This window comes from Arvicanthis niloticus, chromosome 17 (assembly GCF_011762505.2).
Source record: "Arvicanthis niloticus isolate mArvNil1 chromosome 17, mArvNil1.pat.X, whole genome shotgun sequence".
Taxonomy (NCBI): Eukaryota; Metazoa; Chordata; class Mammalia; order Rodentia; family Muridae; genus Arvicanthis; species Arvicanthis niloticus.
Window position 1 is genome coordinate 33,743,688 of NC_047674.1, and position 23,418 is coordinate 33,767,105.

Sequence of the window (23,418 nt, forward strand, 5' to 3'; positions counted from 1 at the left end):
GAACTAACCATACCAGATGACTAGTCTATTAACACGACTGACACACACCATTGTCAGAATCAGTGGACCTTCTCAGACTCCTGCCCTCAGCTGTCAGAACCAGAACCAGTCTCCAGCTGGCTTTGTTTCTCCAGGTCTGGAAGGCATGGAGGTCATTTACTCGCAGATGAGCAGTAGAGAACAAGAAATTTTAAATACACAGGGTTGTCCCTTCAAAAGAAGGGATATCCACCTAGAAGCCTGGGGATGGCCATGGTTGACAGCCTGGTGACCTCTGTTCTATCACTGGATCCTCTCTCAGAAGTAAGCTTGTCAATATATAGAAACTATCTTTACGGAGGGTGTCAGTGTAGTCAATGTATAGACTCCATCTTTATGGAAGATATCATATTACTTTACAGAGAGTTTCCACGTAGCCATGTCTCAAGCTTCACGGTGCACATGGGCTCAAGGTAACTATCACCAAATTGCACTGTGCTTAAAAACTATTCAGGACTCCCAAAGTTTGAACCACCACCAGCTACGGAGTTGTGTTGAACCAAATTATCCTCTTGAATCCCAAGGATAGTTCCTCAGCTGGCTGTGGTGGTCGTGGAGACCCCTGCATCCAGGTAGTTTGCCCGATCCATCAGGAGCAGGTGAAAGTGATAAAAGAGATGAAACAACTTCTACAGGGGAGAGGAGGAGATGGCAAACCGGCCAGAGCCACAGAGAAGTGCCAGATGCGAAGGATTCCAGGAGACGCTGCACTCAAGAATCAAGGCACTGAATGGCCACCTGTGACTTAAAAACTCTCAACCATACACAAAACCAGTCTCCTGTTTCAATAGACCCACTTTACATAGTGAATTGTATAAAACAGCATATACTGACACTTGACTTCAAGTAAGAAAAAGAGTAATCAGACCCCTTCATCCTTGCTTGAACTTAGGACTGTTTAATAAGACATCTCTTATGACACAAGTTAAAACAGTCTTTAAAAACTCAATTCTTTAAAGGCAACATTAGAAAATGCTCTAAGGAGGAGGACAGGAAGCCTTTATAGAGTGCTCAGTAAATGTGTACAAGCTGTAGACAGTAAGGTCGTGGTCATGGATCTGGGCTTCGGGCTGGGCATCCGAGGATCCGGTTACTGTCTGAATGAACAAAGTGACACTGCCCCAGCCTTCAGTGCTCACAGGCTGTTGCTGGTTCTCCTGTGAACCGCCCACTGAGGTCTCCTGTCTGTTTTTCACTGAAGACAAACTCAATATTCTTGCAGATGTGTGTCAACATTTCCTACACTGAAGATACTAACATATATTCCAGTAAGTTCAAATTGAGAGAAGTCACAAAACAAATTCTAAAACATGAGTAATCTGCCTGTTTATCGTGCGCACTACTGTTTCACACTCCATACACTTGAGAGGCGGGCATGATTAAGGACACAGGGTCAAACCAGCATGACACTAAACACTAAAATCCCAGCACCTAGGAGCTTGAAACCAGAGGGTGGTGAGTTTGGAACCAGAATGAGCTAGATAGTGAGTTCCAGCCAGCCTAGGCTACACAGTAAAACTATATTTCAAAAATAGTCAATTTCACTAAAGCTCACAGGCCCTAGGGGTGACCCTCAACCTGTGGGTTGTGACTCCTTTGGGTGTTAAGTGACTTTTTAACAGGGGTCGCCTAAGACCATCAGAAAACACAGACATTTACGTTATGATTCATAACAGTAGCAAAATTACAGTTATGAAGTAGCAACAAATGTAACTGTATGGTTGGGTTTACCACAACATAAAGTTGGGGTTCACCACGATAAGAGGAACTGTATTAAAGGGTCACAACATTCGGAAGGTTGAGAGCCACTGCCCTAGAGTGCCTTGTTTTGGATCCCACCTCTCAATATTCAAATGTTGATGTAACTTCATTTATCAAATGCAAATCGAGGATCAGGAGGCTTTTAGCACTGCTTCAAGTAAGGAGACACTCCTGGGCAGCATGCTGCTCTCAGTCAGCACCTAAACTGAGCAGTCTGAGAATGGCCACGCTGAAAACCTTTACGTGATGGAAGTGAGCAAATGGCAAACGCCGAGGTGATTTTTCCATGAGGGGGCGGCTATCAAATATCTACTAGCACAACAGTGCCTATCAGACTGAATATTATAATAAATACTCTGTTGCGTTTTTTTTTTTTTCTTTTAATTTCTCTTTTTCTCAAAGGAAAAGTTGCTAGAGGTGGGGGCAAACCCAGATATTGGTTATATTGACTGACAACTAGAAGTTTCTTTTCCTCCTGTGTTTTGTTTTGAGACAGTCGGCGTAGGCCAGCCAGACTGCCTTGAACTCCGGCTCCTCCCGCCTTGGACTTCCGAGTACTAGGATTTCACACCTACACCCCCATGCTCAGCTAATCTCCGATTTCATTTCAAAGCCATGTCCCTAAAGGACCACAGAACGTTGGCAATGACTGCATCAGACAATGGCTTTGCGTATTCTTCACTGCCAAAGCCTGACCCATTCGGTGTTTGTTCCTTATAAATAACAAGACCAATCAGCAGGGATCAATATGAAGGCTACCTTAATACATAAAAGATCAGTGCCAAACTGCCATTAGATACGGTACACATACTTCTCCAAATGGCTGTGACCTTCTGACATTACTTAACCTAAGTCAGTATCAAACGGGCCTGTAGTTACTCCAGCTGAGACACAAGATTAACTTCCCACACTGTTAAATCAAGCAGCCAAGGCCTTCCATTTGCTTGCTGCATGCCCTGCCAGGACCTGATACAATGCATGCATGAGGAATGTGTTAAAGTAACCAGCTAAACAAATGCTTCAGTTCACATCAGAAGTATGGCATGGCAGCGTTTAAGTACCCAGAATGAATCCTGACTGGAAAAGACTGGCTGGACCTTGACAATTCACTGTGTTTATTCAGGCTCAGGGAGATGAGATAGTAAAACATGTGAGCCTGGGTGCTGAAGAAGGGCTGAGCACAGCATAATTAAGTACTAGAAGTTTTATCCCAGAGATGGAAACACCTGGGCTACAGTTACAACTCTGGCTCTAGGAACTTAGCTTTCAGACACAGCGTGCAGGTGCTAGAGTGTGTGACCCCAGCACTGGTCCTGCTGTTACTCAGAACACCACCATAAAAATTACTCTTCTGTCTGCCCTACTGGGATAACAGAATTTTATTAAACTGACCCAGGTTTAATAATCATACAAATAGAAATATTAAAACCAGTGGGAAAACACACAATGATTTTCATATTTCCTAACCTGACACTAAGGTCAATCAATGTACACACGGTAAGTGCCTTTGCCAAGTTCAGTTCGGAGATTCCACTTAACAGAAAGAGCAGTTAGATAAATTATATATTAAGGACCTTGAGATCAAATAAACATTTCTATAAACCGTCTGTTATAAAAGAATATCTGCCAGGAGTGGTGGCACTAGGGAATCTCAGCACTAGGGAAGCAAAGGCAAGTGGATCTGAGTTCGATGCCAGCCTGGTCAGGGCTACACACAGAGACCCTGTCCCAAATACCAAAAATGTAAAAATAAATAAATAAATAAATCTGTACTGATTGGGGGGGGGAGGGAGAGGGAGAGAGGGAGAGAGGGAGGGAGAGGGAGGGAGAGAGAGGGAGAGAGGGAGAGAGGGAGAGAGAGGGAGAGAGGGAGAGAGAGGGAGAGAGGGAGAGAGAGGGAGAGAGGGAGAGAGAGGGAGAGAGACGGAGAGAGAGGGAGAGAGACTGTTTACTTTTTAATTTTTAAGGGACTTTTTAAAGAAGAAAAGTTATTTCTCATGAGCAAAACCGGGTAGCAGGTACTAGGTTTATTGTTCTTTAAATAACTGTGAATACAGACAATATACATGCAAGCACAAATTTTAGACAGTAGAGAATGGAAAGCACAGTCAACCTCTTAAAAAGGGGAAGCAGACAAGCTGAGTCTGACTATTAATTTCCTCAGCTGACTATCTGGGGAGTTTCCAGGCTCCAGTGCACAGGAAACGTGGGGTAAGGACACACTGTGGGACAGTAGTCTCCTTCAGGTGCAGAAAGCCATTCATCTGAGTGGGTTAAGACGACATGAATGAACCAGAAAGAAAACCAAAAGAGACTGCACTTCAAGAGCAAGCACCAAAGACCTGAGAGGAGCTGCGTCTTGTTCCAGGGTACTGCACACATGTGTGAGGATGTACAAAGAGAGAACCATCAACTGCCCCAAGCAATACAGTGCCATCCTATGTTTAAATGAGCCAGAGGAATTGACAAGTACTGCCTGGTAATAAGATTCTCTGCATTACCAACAAATGTGTACAATGTGTCAGCCAGCTTGTCCCTGACCATGGCTGTCTAAGGATATGCACCTACTTAGAGCTGCTACTCAGAAAGCTTTCTATGGTTCTGGCCTTACTTTATTTCCATTTAAATCAAAACCGATCTCCTACTTTTCTTTTATCATCCACGATAACGGTTTACTTTGTCATCTTCCTATATGATGAATTATGTACCTCAAAGTGGCAAAGACTTGTGTGCAAAATCTATGCACAATGTAAAGCAATCTGAATACTTCCTGTGAGTTAGAAGAGTGACTGCACATTTGAACTTAGCAGCCTTGCAACTGACAGTTTGTTTACTGTACTTCAAGGCAATTATTACTTAGAGTAAACTGAGTTTTTTTTTTTTTTTTTTTAAAAAAAAAACAAAAAACCTCATCACAAGTAATTCACTCACTTGGTTTTTAAAAATATATACTGAACATTTATAATATACCAGGAATTATCATAGTAGTGGACATATTTAGGTGATTTGCATATTTTCATGGTTTCCCAAACTTTTGAGAGTATTCCATCTTCTGTTTCATAATACAACTTTTAAATGTAGAATTAGCTTTTCTCTTCATTTTGAATTTCTACATCATCTCTTAAATCAGGTACCTTTTATAGTTCTGGGGATTGCTTTTATTCCAAAGAAACATGGGTATTCTAAAATTCTTTCATTCCTTCTTGTAAGGGAATAAAACTTTATGAAGCTAAGTATGAGCACAGACACACTAGCTAGGCCAAGGGTCACAGAAAGTTACTCTCAGAGGTTTGTCTCGTATAATTTCTTCCACCTTACATGTTCAATGCTGCCACTGTCCTACGGTTAACCTTGCAGGCTTTCTCAACAAGTCTCCTGAGATCTCTTAAGGGAAAACAGCATCCACTTTGTCTGTCTCTGTGGATATCATGATGCTCCAAAAACATCTTACATAATTTTTAAACATATAAATGAAAAAAATAAATTAAATGAGCAAAACAACCAATCCCTGTAAGGATGGAACATCTTCAAAACCAATGTGACATTTGTCCAATTCATTCACACCAGCATCTTCTCTGAACACTGGACCACCTCAAAACCCAGGGAGCCTTTCACCAAATCAGTCCCTAACAGGATAGTCAAGGCTACTAACAACCACCTCAGTTGCGAACAACCATGCAAGCCACAGGACAAACCCAAACACAGACACACATATGTACATAATTAAAAATAAAATGGAGGGGCTGCAGAGATGGCTCAGTGGTTAAGAGCACTGACTGTTCTTCCAGAGGTCCTGAGTTCAATTCCCAGCAACCACATGGTGGCTCCCAACCATCTGTAATGGGATCCGACGCCCTCTTCTGCTGTGTCTGAAGACAGAGACAGTGTAGTGCACTCATATATACAAAATATCTTTTTAAATATGAAAAAACCACCAAGTGCTGGTGGAGTACAGCTTAATCCCAACACTCAGGAGGCAGAGGCAGGTGGATCTCCATGAGTTCAAGGCCAGCTTGGTCTACAGAGCAAGTTCCAGGACAGCCAAGGTTACACAGAGAAACTCTGTCTCAGAAAAAAAAAAAAAAGAAGAAGAAGAAGGAAGGAAAGAAGGAAGGAAAGAAGGGAGAGGAGGGAGGGGAGATAGGGAGGGAGGAAAGGAAGATCATGAAGCCATAAGGAAACCTTCTAGTTTATGCATTTCATATATATGCATTTTTTCATATAAAAACAGTTCATTGGAGTTTCCCTACACTGCCCTCCCTAAAGCCATCAGTTTACAAATATAAAGTGCTGGCCGTGGGCACCTCCTCTTGAGTTGTTGCTCAGAGGAGGCCCAGAGACCCCACAACACAAACAGACACCTCAAAAAAATACAAGTTATTGTCCTGCCCTTGGTTGTCCACTGGGACTTGATACATAAGAGCCTGCTGTTACACACACCCTATTCTTTGAGCACAGAGCACTGAGAAGTCGAGTTGGGATTGTGCAGGAAGCTCCCACCCTGCTAGCTGGCTTTCATGGTACCTAAAGTGCTAAGCTGATCATCATATTCTTACACAGCAGAAAAACCCCACCTGCTACAGTGACGTGGCATGGCTCTATCTATATATCCATGGGTGCGATCGTGGGAAAAAAAAACTGTTGGGGTAACTAACAGCTTTCTAAGTAGATTTAAGGCCCACTATAGAAGGAACCACAAGCTAGCATTGTAAAACTGGCTGAGACCCAGAGCTGGGGAGCTCATAGGTCCTAGGTGTGAACTAACTATTATTATTTTACTAAATAGACACAGTATCCAACTGCCCTTTTAATTTGTATCTCTGTATTCACAGAGAGCTAATCTGTGAAGGACCTCAGGAAGGATTTTCTTTATACAGTGGTCGAGTTAACAGAGAGCCTCAAAAACTATTCCAAATGAAGAGAACAAGCACTTTGGGGGTTGTGGTCAGAAACTGGACATTTGTACCACAGTCTCCTCCCCCAAGACTCAGAACACCAGGTGGGCGTGGGCAGAAAGATTACCAGCCAGAGAGCCAGAAGTAAGAACAGTCTTCTGGACCGGACAGAGCGACTGCACTCATGAACTCACAACAGCTGTGGTGGGCTACACAGGGCCTCCAGAAGATCAAGCCAGTCAACCTTCCAGCATGGAGTGGGCAGTTTCCTGAGCTCCCAGCCCAAGCAGAGGAGGAGCTGCTGACAGCTGTTGGCTGCTGGGGGAGGGAGTCTCTTTTCCTTAAAGGTATAATGGCTGGCAGGTTGACCAGGCTTCAGTAGATGGTCCCACCCCAAACACCCAGGCAGAAAAGTGTATACAAACTGCCCAGCACAGACTGGACTCAGTGATTACTTTTTTTTTTTTTTTAAAAAGGAGCATGGCATTAGGGGGAGCACTAGGGGATAGAGAAGAATCCAAAATACACTGTGTCCAAGTATAAAATAACATTACATTAAATTTGTATACCAAGTATAAACATTACATGGAAAAGCATGAAGATGGTATACATTTCTGAATAAAAAATGAGGTGTGTATCATAAATAATGAATCTAAAAAATTATGTCTAAAATGGATACCAAACATAACCAAACAAGCCATACTGTAGGAGGCAAGAAATGAGTAAATTCTAAAATAATTAAGTCACGTATTACACATTAAGAACTTAGCAATTTTAGTCTTGTACTTGACTTTTAAATCATAGAAGACTAACTAGTTTGTATATAAGATCCAGAAATGAAAATTGAATCTTTATTATTCATTAATTTACTTATTTACTTATTGATTGATTTTTTTTTTACTTGATTGATTGGTTTTTTTGAGACAGGTTTTCTCTATGTAACAGAGCCCTTGCTGTCCTGGACCTGCTTTGTAGACCAGACTGGCCTCAAACTCAGAGATTCACCTACCCCCGCCTCCCAAGTACTGGGATTAAAGATGGATGTATCACCTCGGGCTGGCCCGGATCTCCTTTTTATTACCCATTTTCCTAGAATTCAGGATGGTCAGAATTTCTAAACTGAACATATAACTCAAGACTCAACTGGAGGTCTGGAAAGATGGCTCAGTGGCTGAAAGAAGCCAAATGAAGTGTTTGGCACTCAAACTGGACAGCTCACAACTAACTGCCTGTAACTTCAGTTCTTAGGGATCTGAAGCCTTCTTTGGGCCTCCGCAGGCACCGGGTGCATAAATGGTGCACAGGCCTACATGTAAGCATACATAAAATGAAAACAATATATTTTGAAAAGGATCAATCATGGAGTCTGGAAAGATGGTTCAGTGGTAAAGAGCACTGACTGCTTTTTCAGAGGACCTGGGTTCAATTCCCAGCACCCACATAGTAGTTCAAAACTGCCTATAACTCCAGTTCCGGAGGACCTGACATCCATTTTTGGGCCCCTAAGAGAACTAGGTATATACACGATGCATAGACATACATGAGACAAAATGTTCATATACATTAAATAAATATTTTTAAATTAATCAATCCTGAACTAGGTAGTATTTTATAAAATAATAGTTGAGTGGCTTACATATTCCATCTGACTACTTTCTGTCTTGAAAAGGTGTTGTTTCTGAAGCATGTAAAGATGTAAAGATGACAGACAGTATCATATCATAGTATTAATCAAACTATCATGATAGGAAATCATTGCTTACACAGTCAAACTGTTTTTATCACCACATAATGAAATGCATGTAGCATTATTAAAATATTCTGAATTAATATTTTACAGCAATATGTGAAGCATCAAGGAGCACTCAGGAGACAAACACGACACAGAACCTTATACACACTGACCCAAGTTGTTAAATGTTATGTATGAAACAGGAAGGTGTATAGGCAAATACGGCAGAAGGTTGATTTGCATATTCAGATAACAGATTACTCCTGTTCCTATGCTCCCTTGTTTTCTAAAATGTTACAAGTTCAAGCTACAGGTTTTCTTTCTTACCACGTTCCACAGTGTTCTTGGGCCGTTCCTCCTTTAGCATCAAGTACTACAGAAATTACACCTTTAACCAATGAGATCAGTTTCATCCAAAGGGTGAAACTCTACACTTCGAAGACCTACCTCAATTAACAATGAAAATAAAATATAATTAAGTTTTCCCTTGATATAGCCAGAAAAATCTTCACTCAAGTGTATAGACTTCAGGAACCAAAATCACAATAAAACAAAAAGGAAGTCGTGTTTCTCTTTTTTAAATACAGGCCTATAACAACTCCGAAACATACTCTAAAAATGCCATTTGTTTAAACTGAAGCTATACATTATTTACAATCTATATTAGTAACAGAATAACAGCTCTGAGGCAATAAGGATAGACCATGATTACTTATGGGAGGAAAATGGCCATCCATCCAGAATGTTAGGGCACAGCTAGCCACTCCATCACAGAGATGCAACCTGGGCTCTGTCAGGACTAGAGTGCACCACAGGGAGTGGCAGAGGTAGGTCTCTGGTTATGATGAGCACTACTTCAGACTAACAAACCCTTGTTAAAAATGCCTCACAATCTTTACCTGTTTGCTGTGCCATGACTATAAGCTGCTTCTGATTTCTTTCTTTCTTTCTTTTTTTTTTTTTTTGGTTTTTCGAGACAGGGTTTCTCTGTGTAGTCCTGGCTGTCCTGGAACTCACTCTGTAGACCAGGCTGGTCTCGAACTCAGAAATCCGCCTGCCTCTTGCCTCTGCCTCCCAAGTGCTGGGATTAAAGGCATGCGCCACCACCAACCGGCTGCTTCTGATTTCTAAACTCTCGGATATGCTTGTATATTTACGGCATAACAGCATCCTTTAAAACGGAACATAACATGTTCAGCTTAATACTGACTGACCAGCAAAATCATCCCCCTTTTATGAAAATATTGATAAAAACACTAGTGCATTATTTCTCTCCAGTGGGAGAGGGAAATGTAGCATCATTCTGTCCAAATAAAGTGAGGGAAAACTGCATACAGCTGCTCCTACACAGGTCAACATAGGCTGCCCCGCCCACTGAAATGCTGCTGCCTGTCTTCGAAGGTCAGCCCCACTGTGGAACCCCACAAGTCTCAGATCCCTCCTCTTGTGGAACTGGTCAGCTCTGCTGAGGCCCCTGACTTGTGCCCCCCCCCCCCCAGTCCCCCCCTCTGCAGGCTCTGCTTCCTTGACACAGTTTCAAAGCTTAGGAACAGAAGTATCTAGAATTCTCTGCAGGCTCTGACTTGGTGAGCAGGTCCTGTGCTTGTTCCAAATGCTTCCTCTCTCCCTGGGTTTTCTATAGAAATATCCACTATAAAACAAAAGGCACTAGAGAAGGGGGTCTATTGTATGCTAATTTGTTCACTTGAAGCATATAATCAATTAACTCCTGACTAGAATCAGGGGAAAGGCTGGAAGCAACGTTCACTGAATGTTTTCAGAGGGAGGCTAATTATAAAAGTCACTACATTTAGCACATCATGTTAATTCCACTGCAGCACAAATTTAAATTCCTATGCAGTTTTCCAAGTTGAAAAAGATTAGCATTTTAGTATACATCGATTTTCCTATGAAAAGGTTATATTATCCTTGTAACTGTTTTGAGGGTTTTGTTTTGTTTTGTTGACAAAGTCTTACCACCATATAGTCCAGCTAGACTCAAACTTAGGATCCTTCTGCCTCAGCCTCTAGAGTCCTGGGATTATACAGGCATGGGGGAACCACATCCCAGACAATTTAGACTTCTCCAATACTGCTGAACACCCACCAAAAACATTCAAAAGAAAAATATACAAGTCGAAAATTACCTGAAGGGCGGGCGTACAGATAACATTGTAAAATGTATTCATAAACATTAAGTCTTGACTTAAAGATCATACTACACAAGACATCAATCAAGTCCTAGGGCCAACAGGGTGGCTCCGTGGGTAGGAAATCAACTGCTAAGTCTGAGAATCTGAGTTCAGCCCTGAACCCACATGGTAGAGGGAGAGAACCAATTCCCACAAGCTGTCCTTTGGCCTTCAGAGTACTCATGTATTGACATGCATGCACACGCAAAATAATATAAATAAGTAATAACTGAATAAATAATTGAAATAAAATCCTAACCTTCACTCAAGCTTTTTCATGTACTATTTTCAATATCTTCATTGGTCAGATGTTACTACAAAGACCAGAAAACAAACCACCAAATACTGCTTTAAGTGTTGTTCTTTTTTTCTAGCAATCCCAGCGCTGATAAACTGAGGGCTGAGGTTCTACTCAAATATGTTACAGGAAAGCTATCATAATTTTTCTCTAAGATCTCAACTCAGATCTTAGAAAAAGCAAACATGATCGCTGACTGAAAAGCATTCTCAACTGTTAGAAGCAAGGACCTAAAACTCTGGGTTCTTATGACTCTGTGTATACCTGTGTCTACAAATGTCCACACCCATATTCAGGCTATAATCTAGTCACAGCAACAGAAACATTCCAAAAACTTAAAACAAGCTTCTAACTCTGCTCCTGGTTACATTTTTAAAGCAGAAATTTGGTATCCCAAGAGGTGAGTGTTCACTTGTTTCACTGAACACGGACAGCTAATTTCAGTCCACCCTTAAAATAGAACAGTTGGACTAATTTTAGACTCAAGTGTTACACGGCATTGTAGCTGCCAACTAACTGGATCTCTGAACCCACAGCCACATATGTAGATGCCAGAGCAAAGTGTCAGACTGCTGAGCTCTGAGCCCACACACACTCTCTGAAGCAGGAACAATGCATAGTGTCCTCAGCCAAAACACAATACATCGTCCACAAAACACTGGGACCACGTGAAAGAAATAATCGGCCCTTATTTCCTTAAAAGAACACCTATAAAACAGTCATGCAAGCCCATCAAAGGGGGGCTGTGGAGTACCGGCTATGCAAACATAAGGACCTAAATTCAAATCCAAAGTACCCACATAAAAAGCTGTGTGTGGTCTATAACCCAGTGTTGGGGATAGCAGAGATGGGGGAACACTGGAGGTTACTAACCGCCAGCCTGTCTCCATGTTCATGAGACCTGTATCTTAAGAGAGTAGAGACACCCAATGCCCTCTCTGACCTTCACATGAAGGTGTGCCTACATGCACACATGTGCACACACACAGATATGCATGCATGCACGCACACATATACATGCACGCATGCATATATGCATATACCACATACATAATCCTCACATACACACAGAGAGGTGGAAAAAAACACACAAAACAAGACATCCAAAGGAGGCTGAGATATAAAAGGGCCACTAATCACCGCAAAGCACTGCCTTCCAGAACAGGCAAGACGATCTCTTAAAACACAACAATAAGAAAATAAAAAAGCAGCCAAATAAAAGCATGAGCAGAGTACAGGCTGGGTAGAGTAGCCAGCCGGTAGAGAGTTCACCTGGCATAGTAAGACTCCAGGTAAGCTCTGATTTCCTGTACCAAAGTCCCACACAAAGAAAGGTGGGGAGAGATCTAAACAGATTCACCTAATGGATTGCAGATTAAAAGCAATGATGATCCGATCTCAGGTAAGCAGAGCAATGGTAGAGCCAAGGTCTGCATATAATCCTGTTGAGGCTTAGCTTTGCACTGGAGCCCCCTGGGGTGCAACCCTTGTAGGTGAGCAGGTAAGTAGCCACTATCCTCATTAGTGGGTTAAATAAACTGCAACCCTCCCCTGACCTCTTTTGCACAGGTTTTCCCTGCGACACTTACTTTAGCATTTTTCCTTCCCACTGTTCTGCTGTGGTCTGAGACAACATGAGGCCCTAACTAGAAACAGACCAGATGTGGCTGTCTCAGTCAGAACAGGAGCCAGAGCAGACTTTCTTTTCTTATAACTCATCCAGTCTTCTGCTATAGCAACACAAAATCGATTAAGAAAAACATCATCAAACGCTGATGTGGACTCGGAATGACAGAAACTCGCAATCACTGCTGGAGCAAGCAGAGGACAACAGGGCCACTTCTGAGAAAGAGTAGCTGTGTCTTACAAACCTAAATACCTTAAGATCCACCAAGCTCATTCCTCCACCTAAGTTACTTGAAACTTTCAAGTCCTCACTTAAAGCCACACAGTGTTTATAGAAGCTTCTGTGTAAGTTTAGAAAAACAAAAAACGGAAAGCAAGCAAAATGCCCTTCATTGGATGAACAGATTTAAACGGTGGCACATTAAACAATGGACAGTTACTCAGCAATATAAAGAGATGGCCCACCATGCCATGAAAGACACGGTGTACCATACCAGGCCTGGTAATGCACAACTGTAGTCCCAATGCTTGAGAGAAGAGTGAGTCTGAGGTTATGTAACAAGTTCTAGGCCAGCCTTGGCTACATGCTGAGATCCTGTCTCCAAAAACCAAACAAAGAAAACAAGTGATATGGAAAATATTGCAATGTTAAACGTACTGGTATGAACAGAATATATTCCATACAATCTTAATTATATCAAATTGTTTAAGAAGGCAGAAAGAGAGAAGGCAGAAACTCAGTGTTGTCAGGACCCCGGAAGACTTTTTTACAGTAGTAAGCCTATTCTGTACTGTTCTGTAATGGCAAACACACCACATGGTGGTCAAAGCCCACAAACTGCAGCAGAGTAAAAGCTACTCTGACAGTGGATCACAGATGTTAATATGGAATTGGTATAACTTATCGGTTATAACACATATGATCACAGATGTCAACAGAGCAAGCTGCAGGTGTGTATCTTCTCCTTAAACTAAAATCTGCTCTAAAAACTGGCCTAGTGGTGGGATTTTATTTGTTTGTTTTTAGGGTTTTTGTTTGTTTGTTTGTTTGTTTAGGTCACTGGACCAGGACTACTCAGTAACTCAAACTCTGGATACTTCACCCACACCCTGCTGTCAGGATACTTCACTCTTTTATCTTCCCTGCTCAAAGTGGAGAAAAGAAACTACAAAGGACTATTTAGACCAAAACTCAAGAATACATATAGTCACGCTGACATGGACAGCAGAGAACCGACCGCTGAATACATAAGAACATGTTTTCAATTCCCTGACACAATAGCAGCTTTGTACAAGACGTTTAATACTGGGACCCACTGGGAATATTTTCTCCCACTAGAAAAAAAGAAGAAAAAAATCAAGACTTTGTCAACTCTTTTGGAGAATTCTGTCCAGGGAACATTCCAGGCAGCCACATGTAGTGTTGGCATTTACCAAATCTTAATACTTTTTGATGGTCATTCAACCTAAATATACTCTAGATACACATCAAAGGTGATATTAAAATTTTATCTCATTTTCATTGATATATAACAATTAAGACTCTATAATTCTGCTAAAATAGAGAAGCGCAAACTCTAAAAATCTGCTCAGCATTTTATCTGAAGTAATTTCTATATATTCTAATCCATTGTTATGTCACACCATTTAACATACCTCAGAAGTTCTGGCTTTACTCAAAATCGACTCTCAGTGAAATATTTCCTTAAGAACTGTTTTATAACATTTACTTGTCGAGGTAAAGACAATCAAAACACACAGTTTTATGTCAGATGTACACCTGACACTCAAACACAAATTCAATCACTATTGATGTGTCCCTCCATCTGGGACACTGACTTCACTAATAAGTCTCTGTTTTATGTCTATGAAATGGCAGTGGCTGCACTGAGCTAAGGACATTAGAAATGCAGGAATTCCTAGTGTACCGATCCTGATTTCATGGTGGCTCCTGAACCTTCCTCCCCAACTGTCCTTTCCATCCACAGCGCTGTCACATCTACTGAGGATCATTCATCATTCAGGGTTCTACTCTCTACAAAATTAAAGCAAATAATAATAATAATAATCAGTGGTCCTTGACATGACATCCAAGCCTCCTTTCAATCTGATTCAACACAAGGCTCTCTCCAACCAAGCTTCCCTTCCCAGTGAACCCCGGAGTCATGTCCCTGGCTACCCTAAGGCTCTCATTAGTACCTCGAGTAATCTCAAGGTACCCCTGCTAATTACATCTTGTCCAAGAAGCACATCTCAGTTGACCTTACACATAAACCTTTCCCTGCAATGCACTCTTAGGGGTTAAGGTGATGGCTTCATTGGGATAATACTTGCTTTGTATCCTGGTTTGCTTCTCTGTTGCTGGGATACAACACTGACCAAAACCAACATGGGGTGAGGGTTGTCTACCTTATGGGTTACGGTAGTCCATCACTGAGGGAAACCAGGGCAGGAGCTCAATGCAGGAACCTGGAGACAGGTACTAAAGCAGAGATGAATACTGCTTCCTGCCTTGCCTCTTGGCATATGTTTTTTCTTTCAGAACCCAGGCCCACCTTCTCAGGGGTGGCACCTCCCACCAATAAGCAACAACCAAACACCCCACAGACGTGTCCACAGGCCAATCAAACGGGAACAATTCCTCAGCTGCAGCTCCCTCTTCTCGGATGTTTCAACTTTGTGTTGAGTTAATGAAAACTAACGAGCACAGCACTAAGCGTGAGAACCCAGCACCATATAAAAAGCCAGGCCCAACAGTGTGCCTCTAATATCCATGTTGGGGAGGGCAGAACCAGGTAGATTCCTAGAGCTTACTGGCCAGCAAGTAGCCTAGCTGTACAAATACTCAAGTGAGAGACCAAGTCTCAAAAACAAGGTAGATAGCGCCAGAGGACCACAGAGGTGGAACTCCACAAGAATACACAGGAACACAGGCATTTAATGACAACAGCCACCACCACCCATCAAGAGAATTGGTGGGGGAGGGCCCTTTGTTCAATCACTTGAAGAAGTGACACTGGACTTCAACAAATGCCTGGGCTTCATCTTCAGAAGTGGAGAAGATAATCACAGGATTACTAATAGCCGAGAAATGGATGCAAAAATCTGTCCTGTTTGTGTTCCAAGTCCTTACAGAGAGAAGCATCCAGGCATGCCATAGAGGCACCCGGGTCCTTGTTAATTCATAAGAAATCATAAGCGTTCTAAACCGCTAATCACCTTCTTGTTTGCTGTGTTTTTGTAAGGCAGATACTCAAGGATTGGGCTGTGTGTCCTCCGTTTCCATACTCAGCTACGGAGTATGAAACTCGAGTGAGCAGACAGACTGATATTCCATCTGTGTACGGCTACCATGACTTCAGATGTTTTCATAATCTCCAATTTCATGATGGGGCTTTGCTCCAACACTCCAGCTCCTCACACAGCCCAGCTCCGGGGACCCATAAGACCCAAAGGCAGAAACACAAAAGCTTCATTGCTCACTGTCAAATAACAAAGAGGCTGTACGTTGTTCTCGTCGCTGCCCCCCCAAAAAACTGTGGAGCCAGAAATTAAGCATCGCCAAACCGCCCAAATATAAACAAGGAACCTAAAAGTTCTTAAAAGCACAGAGCTTTCTTTTTGAAGTACCTGCTTATATAAGCTCTGATCACACTTAAGCCAGTACAAAAGAAACCAAAACAGCGTCAGTGTGATGCTGGAGCCTCAAAGTCAAATTAATATCTAATAGGTCCTTATGTTTCTGAACTGATATGCATTTCTTCCATCATAAGGCAGTAAACAAGTTCTGTGATCAATTTAAATACTAGTTACTCAGTGAGAATTACTGCTTTAATCCATGGTATATAACATTTTTGTTTCATTTAAAAAAAATCCTCAGAGAGTCCAATGACGCCTTCATATAGCCCCACAGACTTGGCTGAAGTCTGTTGTTCTTTGTTACAGCTGTTAAGATGCAGCCAAATTGCAAGTTTCCAATTTAGTACAGACATGGTATCCTGTGTGCCAGACACTGCTGGTTATAAAAGCCAGTGGCCACTCTTGCCTTATTCTGTACAGCTATAACTTTGACTTTGTTCGTGGCACAAGATGAAGAATGCCTTAAACAAACAATCAACAAACAAACAAAATACTCCCTACATATTCTTACTTGTAGACAGATGTAGTTGACAAATGAAACTGATATGCAAGGGCTGGAAGAGTAGCAAGCACATTGTAACTATTAAGTAATTACATAATAGACTCTAAGTGGCCAAGTGGCAATATGCAAGTCTGTGCCCCTTCTGGAGAAGGGAGATACATTATAACCCTGACCTGTGTGCCTTGAAGTTATAGGTACCTAATGGACGATAGAGGAAGATGGGGAGGGGGAAGTCTATTTAGTTTACTCTTAGTCAGGAACGAATAATCACAAGGAACATGAAACAAAATAAAATTTTAAACAAAGAACACAAACTATCACAAACTAACTCAATGTTACATTATCATGGTATAGCATAAAGTTCTCTTATTATACAGCTGTATGCCATGAACACAAGGAAATCTGAAACCAAGGTTTGCAGAATCCTGAAGCCACTTGAAACCTTAGCAAGAACATCACAGAATATGCTGCACACAGCAGAGAACTTCCTCACATAGTCACCCAAACATTCACCTCGCTGGAATACTGGAACCTGTCTCCAACAAAGAGATATTTACCAATCATCCCATGTCTCCCTAAGATGGCAAGACTAAACTGAAAACAAAAACTACTGTATTCTTGCTTCCTTCTGTTACCAGGAATGCAGTAAGTATACAAATACGTGGGGAAGACAGAAAACTCCACAGTGTTGGTTCAAATACTAAAAGGTTTTCTTAGCAATACTGTAGGTAAATAACCAAGCTGTCTGCCAATCTTCACAAAGAATACTGTTCCCACTGCAGCTGTATGGGAACTGATAAGTTCCAGACACTGGGAGAATCAGCATTGTGTTAGACCAAGAAATGTCAACATTTTCAAATTTGTTCTAAAATATACAGAGCAGGGACTAGCAAGATGGCTCAGCTGGTAACATACAGCTGCACAAACCTGACAACCTGGATTTGATCCTCAGAACCCACATAAAAAGCCAGATCTGGGGGAAGTTCGGGGATGGGAAAGAGTATAATAAAAATACATTGTATGAAAGTCTCAAGAAACAAAAACATAAATAAATAAAAACCCTGATGCCATACCACACATCTGTGATCCCATGCTCCTCTGGCAAGATGGTAGGCAGAGATGGGAGCATGTTCAGAGATTCAGTTGGTGAGGTAGCCTGGAGGAGGAGGCTCTGCAGCACACAGGGATAGCCTACCTCAACAGGGTGAAGAACCGATCCCCCCCCAAAGTGGTTCTGAGCCTCACACCTCCACACACACTGCAGATGCATGCATGTGTGCACACACACAGGCACACTCACACACTCATATACACACTCACACACACATGCACACTCACACAGACACTCAAAGTTAAGTAAAAAAAATTATGCAGAATAAAACTGAATGGTCCTCATTAATTATGTTCACACTTAACATCATATAAAAGTATCTGTGCTGGGAAACCACAGTCAACGACAACTCAGACAGCAGTACTTCACAGATTAATGTGACAGCGAGTTAAGTGTTCGTTTATAACAGTATACCAGTTAATTTCACTACACTTGAGATGAGATCACTTAGTATAAAATCTGTGTTTTATACTAAGCTGCTAAAAATATTCTGTACCATACAGGGATTATACTGAATAATTTACTATAGATTAAAAAGGTACTAACATGGGCACTTTCTAATATAAACAGTATTAAAGAATTGTACTTAAAAAAAACACACACTTTTATTCACTCTGATTTGTTGCCAATTAAAATTGCTGAATTTTTACCTTCAGGAATATTTTGACCTGACATATTTTGATGATGAATCTCTTTCACAAATAACCAGATGAGAATGTGATCCAGAACACTACACCCTTTTTTGCAGCGAATAAATCCTTGTGTTATTCTAGTTCAGTAAACAGTTGCCTATTTTTACTCTGACTTAAAGGACCAAAGCCATACACGAGAATAGAACACACCATGAAAATCTGAGCTTGCTCACCACTAGACTTTGTCTCTGGGGGCCTGGGATGAAGTCCTCCCAAGGCCGCCTGAGGATGTGTCCACTAAAGCTCTCAACCCCCACGCCTAACCCTCCTAATGTTATAGATCACCTCGTTCTTTAGGCGTTCTTTAGGTTGTTGACACTTACGCTACTCAACAGCTGGGCACATACTTGACAACCCAGTCACCCTGCCGATGAGAGCAAACATGAGAGCAAACACACTCTTGTTACCGAGGACTCTGACAGAAATAAAAAATCAAAATAACCTCTCTTCAAACTGGAACATAAAAATGTGTTGAACGGTGCATCATTTCAGAAAAGTGAACTTGGGAAAGTTTTGCAAACTGGCACTTCCTATTCAAAGCAGACAATTCTTTTCTAATTAGATCAGCCCCTATAGTGAGCCATCGGGATAAGTACTGTAGTGAAGTCATCCTATTGGTCACTGATGGGAAATCAAAACTGGCTTCCAAATGCACCGGGAAACAATGGGCACACCAGGTCTCCTGCTTTTCATCGAATACACTGACCAATGAGCTTCTTTTTCTCTCCAAGTCTAAGTGAAATTCAGAACATCTGTATGGCTGAACACAATTTGATGACCTAAGCATTTCAAAACCACAAAGAATGGAGAAATGGCCCTTTGGGTTTTTTTCTGTGAAATCTTGGGCAAAATGTCTTGAGAAATGTCTGTCTGAGAGCATCACTAACAGTAATATTAGTATCCCACTCAAGGGGTGAGATGCAGAACAGCCACATATATTTAATTTCCTATTATTTACTAGGACAAGTAAGACACGCTTCTAAACAAGACCTGTTTCCTCAAGACTGGCCAAAATCAACATTCTGGTTATTTCTTTTTTTTTTTTTTCAGACACCTTAAATTACCCACTTATCACTACTGTTGAACTTGAGCTGACAAAATAAATAAATAAATAAATAAATAAATAAATAAAAGCTGTATTTATTTCCTAAGCATATAACATATACATTGTAGACCGTCCTGATTTTTTTTTTTTCTGAAATCATAGGTCTCTACTGCAGTGTTTCTCATTTTTAACTATCTAGTGACAACTGAGTGAGAACATCATTTTAAATGGGAAAACAAAAACAAGCCTCAGTACATTACACATACAAGCCAATGCCCAGTTATGAGTTAGCTTAAAATATCACTGCACGTGCTCAGGGCTGTCTTATTCACAATAGAGCTTTGGCACAAAGGAATTCCAGTTGTATTTACAAAATGATATGCAAAGTCCAAGACTCCAGTTACAGAACTCATTCTAAAAAGGGGCAAAACATGAGTGTGGGAAGAAATGAGTGTTCGGGAGCTTGAAAAGTCTGTTACTCAGTTTTGGATTCATATTAGTAACAAAAAAGTATATATATTTTTTATTTAAGTCACAGAACTTGAGTTACTAATGCAAAGTGAATAGAATATTCAACAGATGCACTCAGGCCCCTCATATGAAATACTGCTACTCACTATTAATATTTTACACACATCTGTGAACCATCTTCACAAATACATGAATATGAAACATCCCTCAACTTGCAATACTATCAGTCTATGTACTTTAAAAAGTACATTTCAAGAGACATAAAGACTCAACACGGAAAAGCACAAGTTAAAGTAACCATAATACTCAGATAGCCAAGACAATCAACTTGGCACAAAATTTCCTGGACATAAACAATTGGCAAAAATGTATCTCAAAATAGCCTTCTGTACATTTAAATGTACAACCCACTCTCTGACTAAAGACTTCCTTTTATCATGATCTGAAATAATTTTGGACTGCATCGAGTTACAATATCATCACAAGCGAGAAACTTTTCAAATAAGTACGATTTTTCGAGAAAAAATAATGTGATGCTGTGCTCATGAATCCAAGAACCTTTACAGGTTGGCCATGCCTACGCCAGGCAGGAGCAGCCAGGCTTAGAAATCTCACAGAGAAGTAATGGCATCCAACCCTCCCAGGAAGAATTATGGTCATGTTTGGTGCTTAAGAGCTTCTACAAAGGGAAAGACAAGGCAAAGTGCTTCTTGGAAACAGACCTCCCCCACCCTCCATTCCACCGCCTACCCTAGGGCGTCTCCGAACCCTCACCCACCCAGCCCTGCTCTGGGGTAAAAGATTTCACCTACAGCACCTATCGGTCCCCAGGGCTGGTTCCGGCTGCTGTTTACTTGTGCCCCACGCGGGGGTGGCTCTGATTTGGGAAAGGTAACGGTTCCCATGGGCCCTGCCCCGCCGCACAGCCCAGCGCAGGGACCCCGTACCTTTGTACCTCTCCAGGACATCCTCGTAAGCCTGGAGGTACTCCTGCTCCTCCACGTACATGTAGGCGGCGGGGGACAGGTACCCCGCCATGCCGTGGTCCGGGGGGGCTGGCCGCGCCCGTGGGCCCGCGACCCGGGTGGAGGCGTCAGCAACCCTGGGCTGGAGTATCAGCGCGGCGGCAAGCCCGGGGCGACGTCCCCAAGGAAGGTTTCGGGGGGCGGAGGGCGGTGGCTCGGGGCGGGCAGCCTCCTGACCCTGCGCCCCGGGCCACGGCGCTGCGGAGGAGCGCGCTGCCCCGCCGGGATGCGCCGCGCTTCTGCGGCATCTCCGGGCTGCGCCGCAGACGCCCGCCCGGGAGGAGGAGCGGCAGCGCTGGGCTCCGGCACCGCCCTCCGGCCCGCCCACCGCCCGCCGCCGGTCCCAGCGCGGTTTCTATTTGGGACCCACAACAGGTGCCGGGGAAACAAAGCCCCGGGTCTCGTCCCTACTGAGGGGGCTGGAGGCTCTCCATCCCAGGAAGGAAAGCAGTGGACCATGCTGGAGGTACTTTTCCCAACCCATCTTAGGGCATCGGAGGATCAGGTCACTGTAAGAGGGCAAGGAGGGGGACAGACCCGCGTCCAAAAGATGCCAAGACCTGGAGGCCTCTGGAGGTGGCAGGACGCATCAGGGCCTGACAGCGCCACCAGGGTCAGGGCAGCTGAGGACCAGGCAGCGGCCCCTCCCTTCTGCCCCCCAGAGCCTGGCAGCGCATCTGCCGCTGCTCTGGGAGGGACTGTCCACTCACCATGGCCCAGAGTACTGTCACCGCCCTCCTTCCTCTTATTAATCACTGCACATAGTACCAGTATCCGCTGAGCAGAATGCATATGGTTCTCTTACATTTGACGCGCTGTATACTAAAATAAGTAACTTTAAAGGACCCCAAAATGAGCCAGCTGGTACTCAGCAGGCATGTAAATGGATCTTTTTCAGAACATGGGAGTCCAGTGGCTGCAAATGGAATCCTGCATTCTCACTGTGGGCCACCAGCAAGTAACTGACTTTCTTCATGGAGAAAGGAAGAAGCTAATGAAGCCTCAGGTGTAAATGGTTTTGTGTGTGTGTTACCTACTACCACTTTCATTCTTATCTCATCTTGATAGATGACACTTCTCTCTAAATCTTCCTGCTTCCTTCTTTTGTATATACTGGCCTCTCCTCCTTGACTCTTTCTTTGTTGGCTTTTATTATTGTGGAACTGGAATCATTTTTCTAATAATTCTATATGAGGATAAAATATGCTTGAACAGGGACCTCTGTTCAAGAATCAGGGCAGATTCTTGGCTACTGACCTGCTTTCATTTCCCCAAATAAAGCAAGACCTCATCTCTCCTCTCTAGCCTGATAACCTGTCTATGATCTGGGTTTGACCCCTGCATGTAAGTAAAACTCAATGTGCCATTCTTACGCATATGTGTATGACATAACCTTGGGGAAACATCCTGGAATGAAAGGAGTTAGCAGTAAGTTCCTATTCACACTCCACATCCATACAAACATACTCTGAATCCACAGTAAGGTGTCTAAAGGGAAAGTCTGAGGCTTTATCAGAAACCAATACCAAGTAGCATCCAGTTTTATGAACTGTACTTCAAGCTGTCCATTTAAAGATCCGGCCAAATAAACAAAATTAGCAGTATCTGGGGGTCAGCCTTTGCCCCAAGCATTCCTGAAAACATAATGTCAGGTGGATATTGCTAGTAATTACAGTATAACCCACAGGGAAGGAGAAATAGCATAGCAACAAAGCTTGCATTGGAGTCAAGACCGCCTGAATGCAGATCGTAGCTGAAGGTCTGTGGTGCTTCTATTCACTGAGGGAACTTACAAACTGAGAGAAATCACAGTTCCTATTATTATATGGGGTGCTTGCAGGTCTCTCGAGATGTATCCATAACTGCTCAGAAGATACCTGGCTGTGTACATTAGCACTTTATAAATAAGTATTTTCCATGTGGCAAGGAATTTACAAGATGATTTACATTCACTATCTCTGTTTTACATATTTGTCTCCATCCTACATTTCACCCCAGTCAAGACCCTTCAATTATGAAACTGGAACTTGTCCAAGTTGCATACAGCTAGAGGTGGATCGTGGTGGTCCACACCTACTATCCTGACACTGGAGAGACACAGGCAAGAGAACCAGGATTCATGGTCAGCCTCGGCAAACTGACAGAAAACCCTGCTGCGTAAGACCCTACCTCATAAAGTAGCGAAACCAAACTTGACCACAGTGGGAGAAGACGCACACACCCTAACTTCCATGTTCAGAACCTGGTCCTTCAACTGGCCAAGCCTGACTTTAAATTTTTCCCTCTTAAAACAACTTTCCCAGCTTAGCATGTCCCCTATGCTTGCTTGTTTATGAAGTTCCACCCCTTTGAAGTGGCCATACCTGTCACCCTAATTCTATCAAGTTCTC

At 42.5% G+C, this 23,418-nt stretch overlaps 2 protein-coding genes across 19 annotated transcripts in view; one reads left to right on the plus strand and one right to left on the minus strand.

The window, feature by feature from the left end:
* Dst (dystonin) overlaps positions 1–23,418 on the minus strand; it is a 385,515-nt gene that overhangs the window by 264,590 nt on the left and 97,507 nt on the right. For 5 of the 18 annotated variants that reach the window (XM_076915120.1, XM_076915119.1, XM_076915118.1 and 2 more), the window contains exon 1: positions 20,951–21,056. The exons of the other annotated variants lie outside the window; for them this stretch is intronic. In XM_076915120.1, coding sequence (XP_076771235.1) covers positions 20,951–21,041 — 91 coding nt within the window. In that variant the 5' untranslated portion in view covers positions 21,042–21,056. Of the gene's footprint in view, positions 1–20,950; positions 21,057–23,418 lie in introns of those variants that run through there. 18 annotated transcript variants of the gene reach the window in all.
* LOC143434848 (uncharacterized) lies at positions 21,076–22,332 on the plus strand. The gene is made up of 2 exons (XM_076915123.1): positions 21,076–21,494; positions 21,927–22,332. The coding sequence occupies exons 1-2, from the start codon at positions 21,255–21,257 to the stop codon at positions 22,038–22,040; spliced, it is 354 nt and encodes a 117-aa protein (XP_076771238.1). The 5' UTR covers positions 21,076–21,254; the 3' UTR covers positions 22,041–22,332.

What these genes read in the sequence shown, in the direction of transcription:
- LOC143434848 (XM_076915123.1), top strand. Translation starts at nt 21,255, where the DNA reads ATGCGCCGCGCTTCTGCGGCATCTCCGGGCTGCGCCGCAGACGCCCGC. An exon ending in AGCAGTGGACCATGCTGGAG is followed by an intron (nt 21,495 to 21,926) that starts GTACTTTTCCCA and finishes GATCTTTTTCAG; the next exon opens with AACATGGGAGTCCAGTGGCT.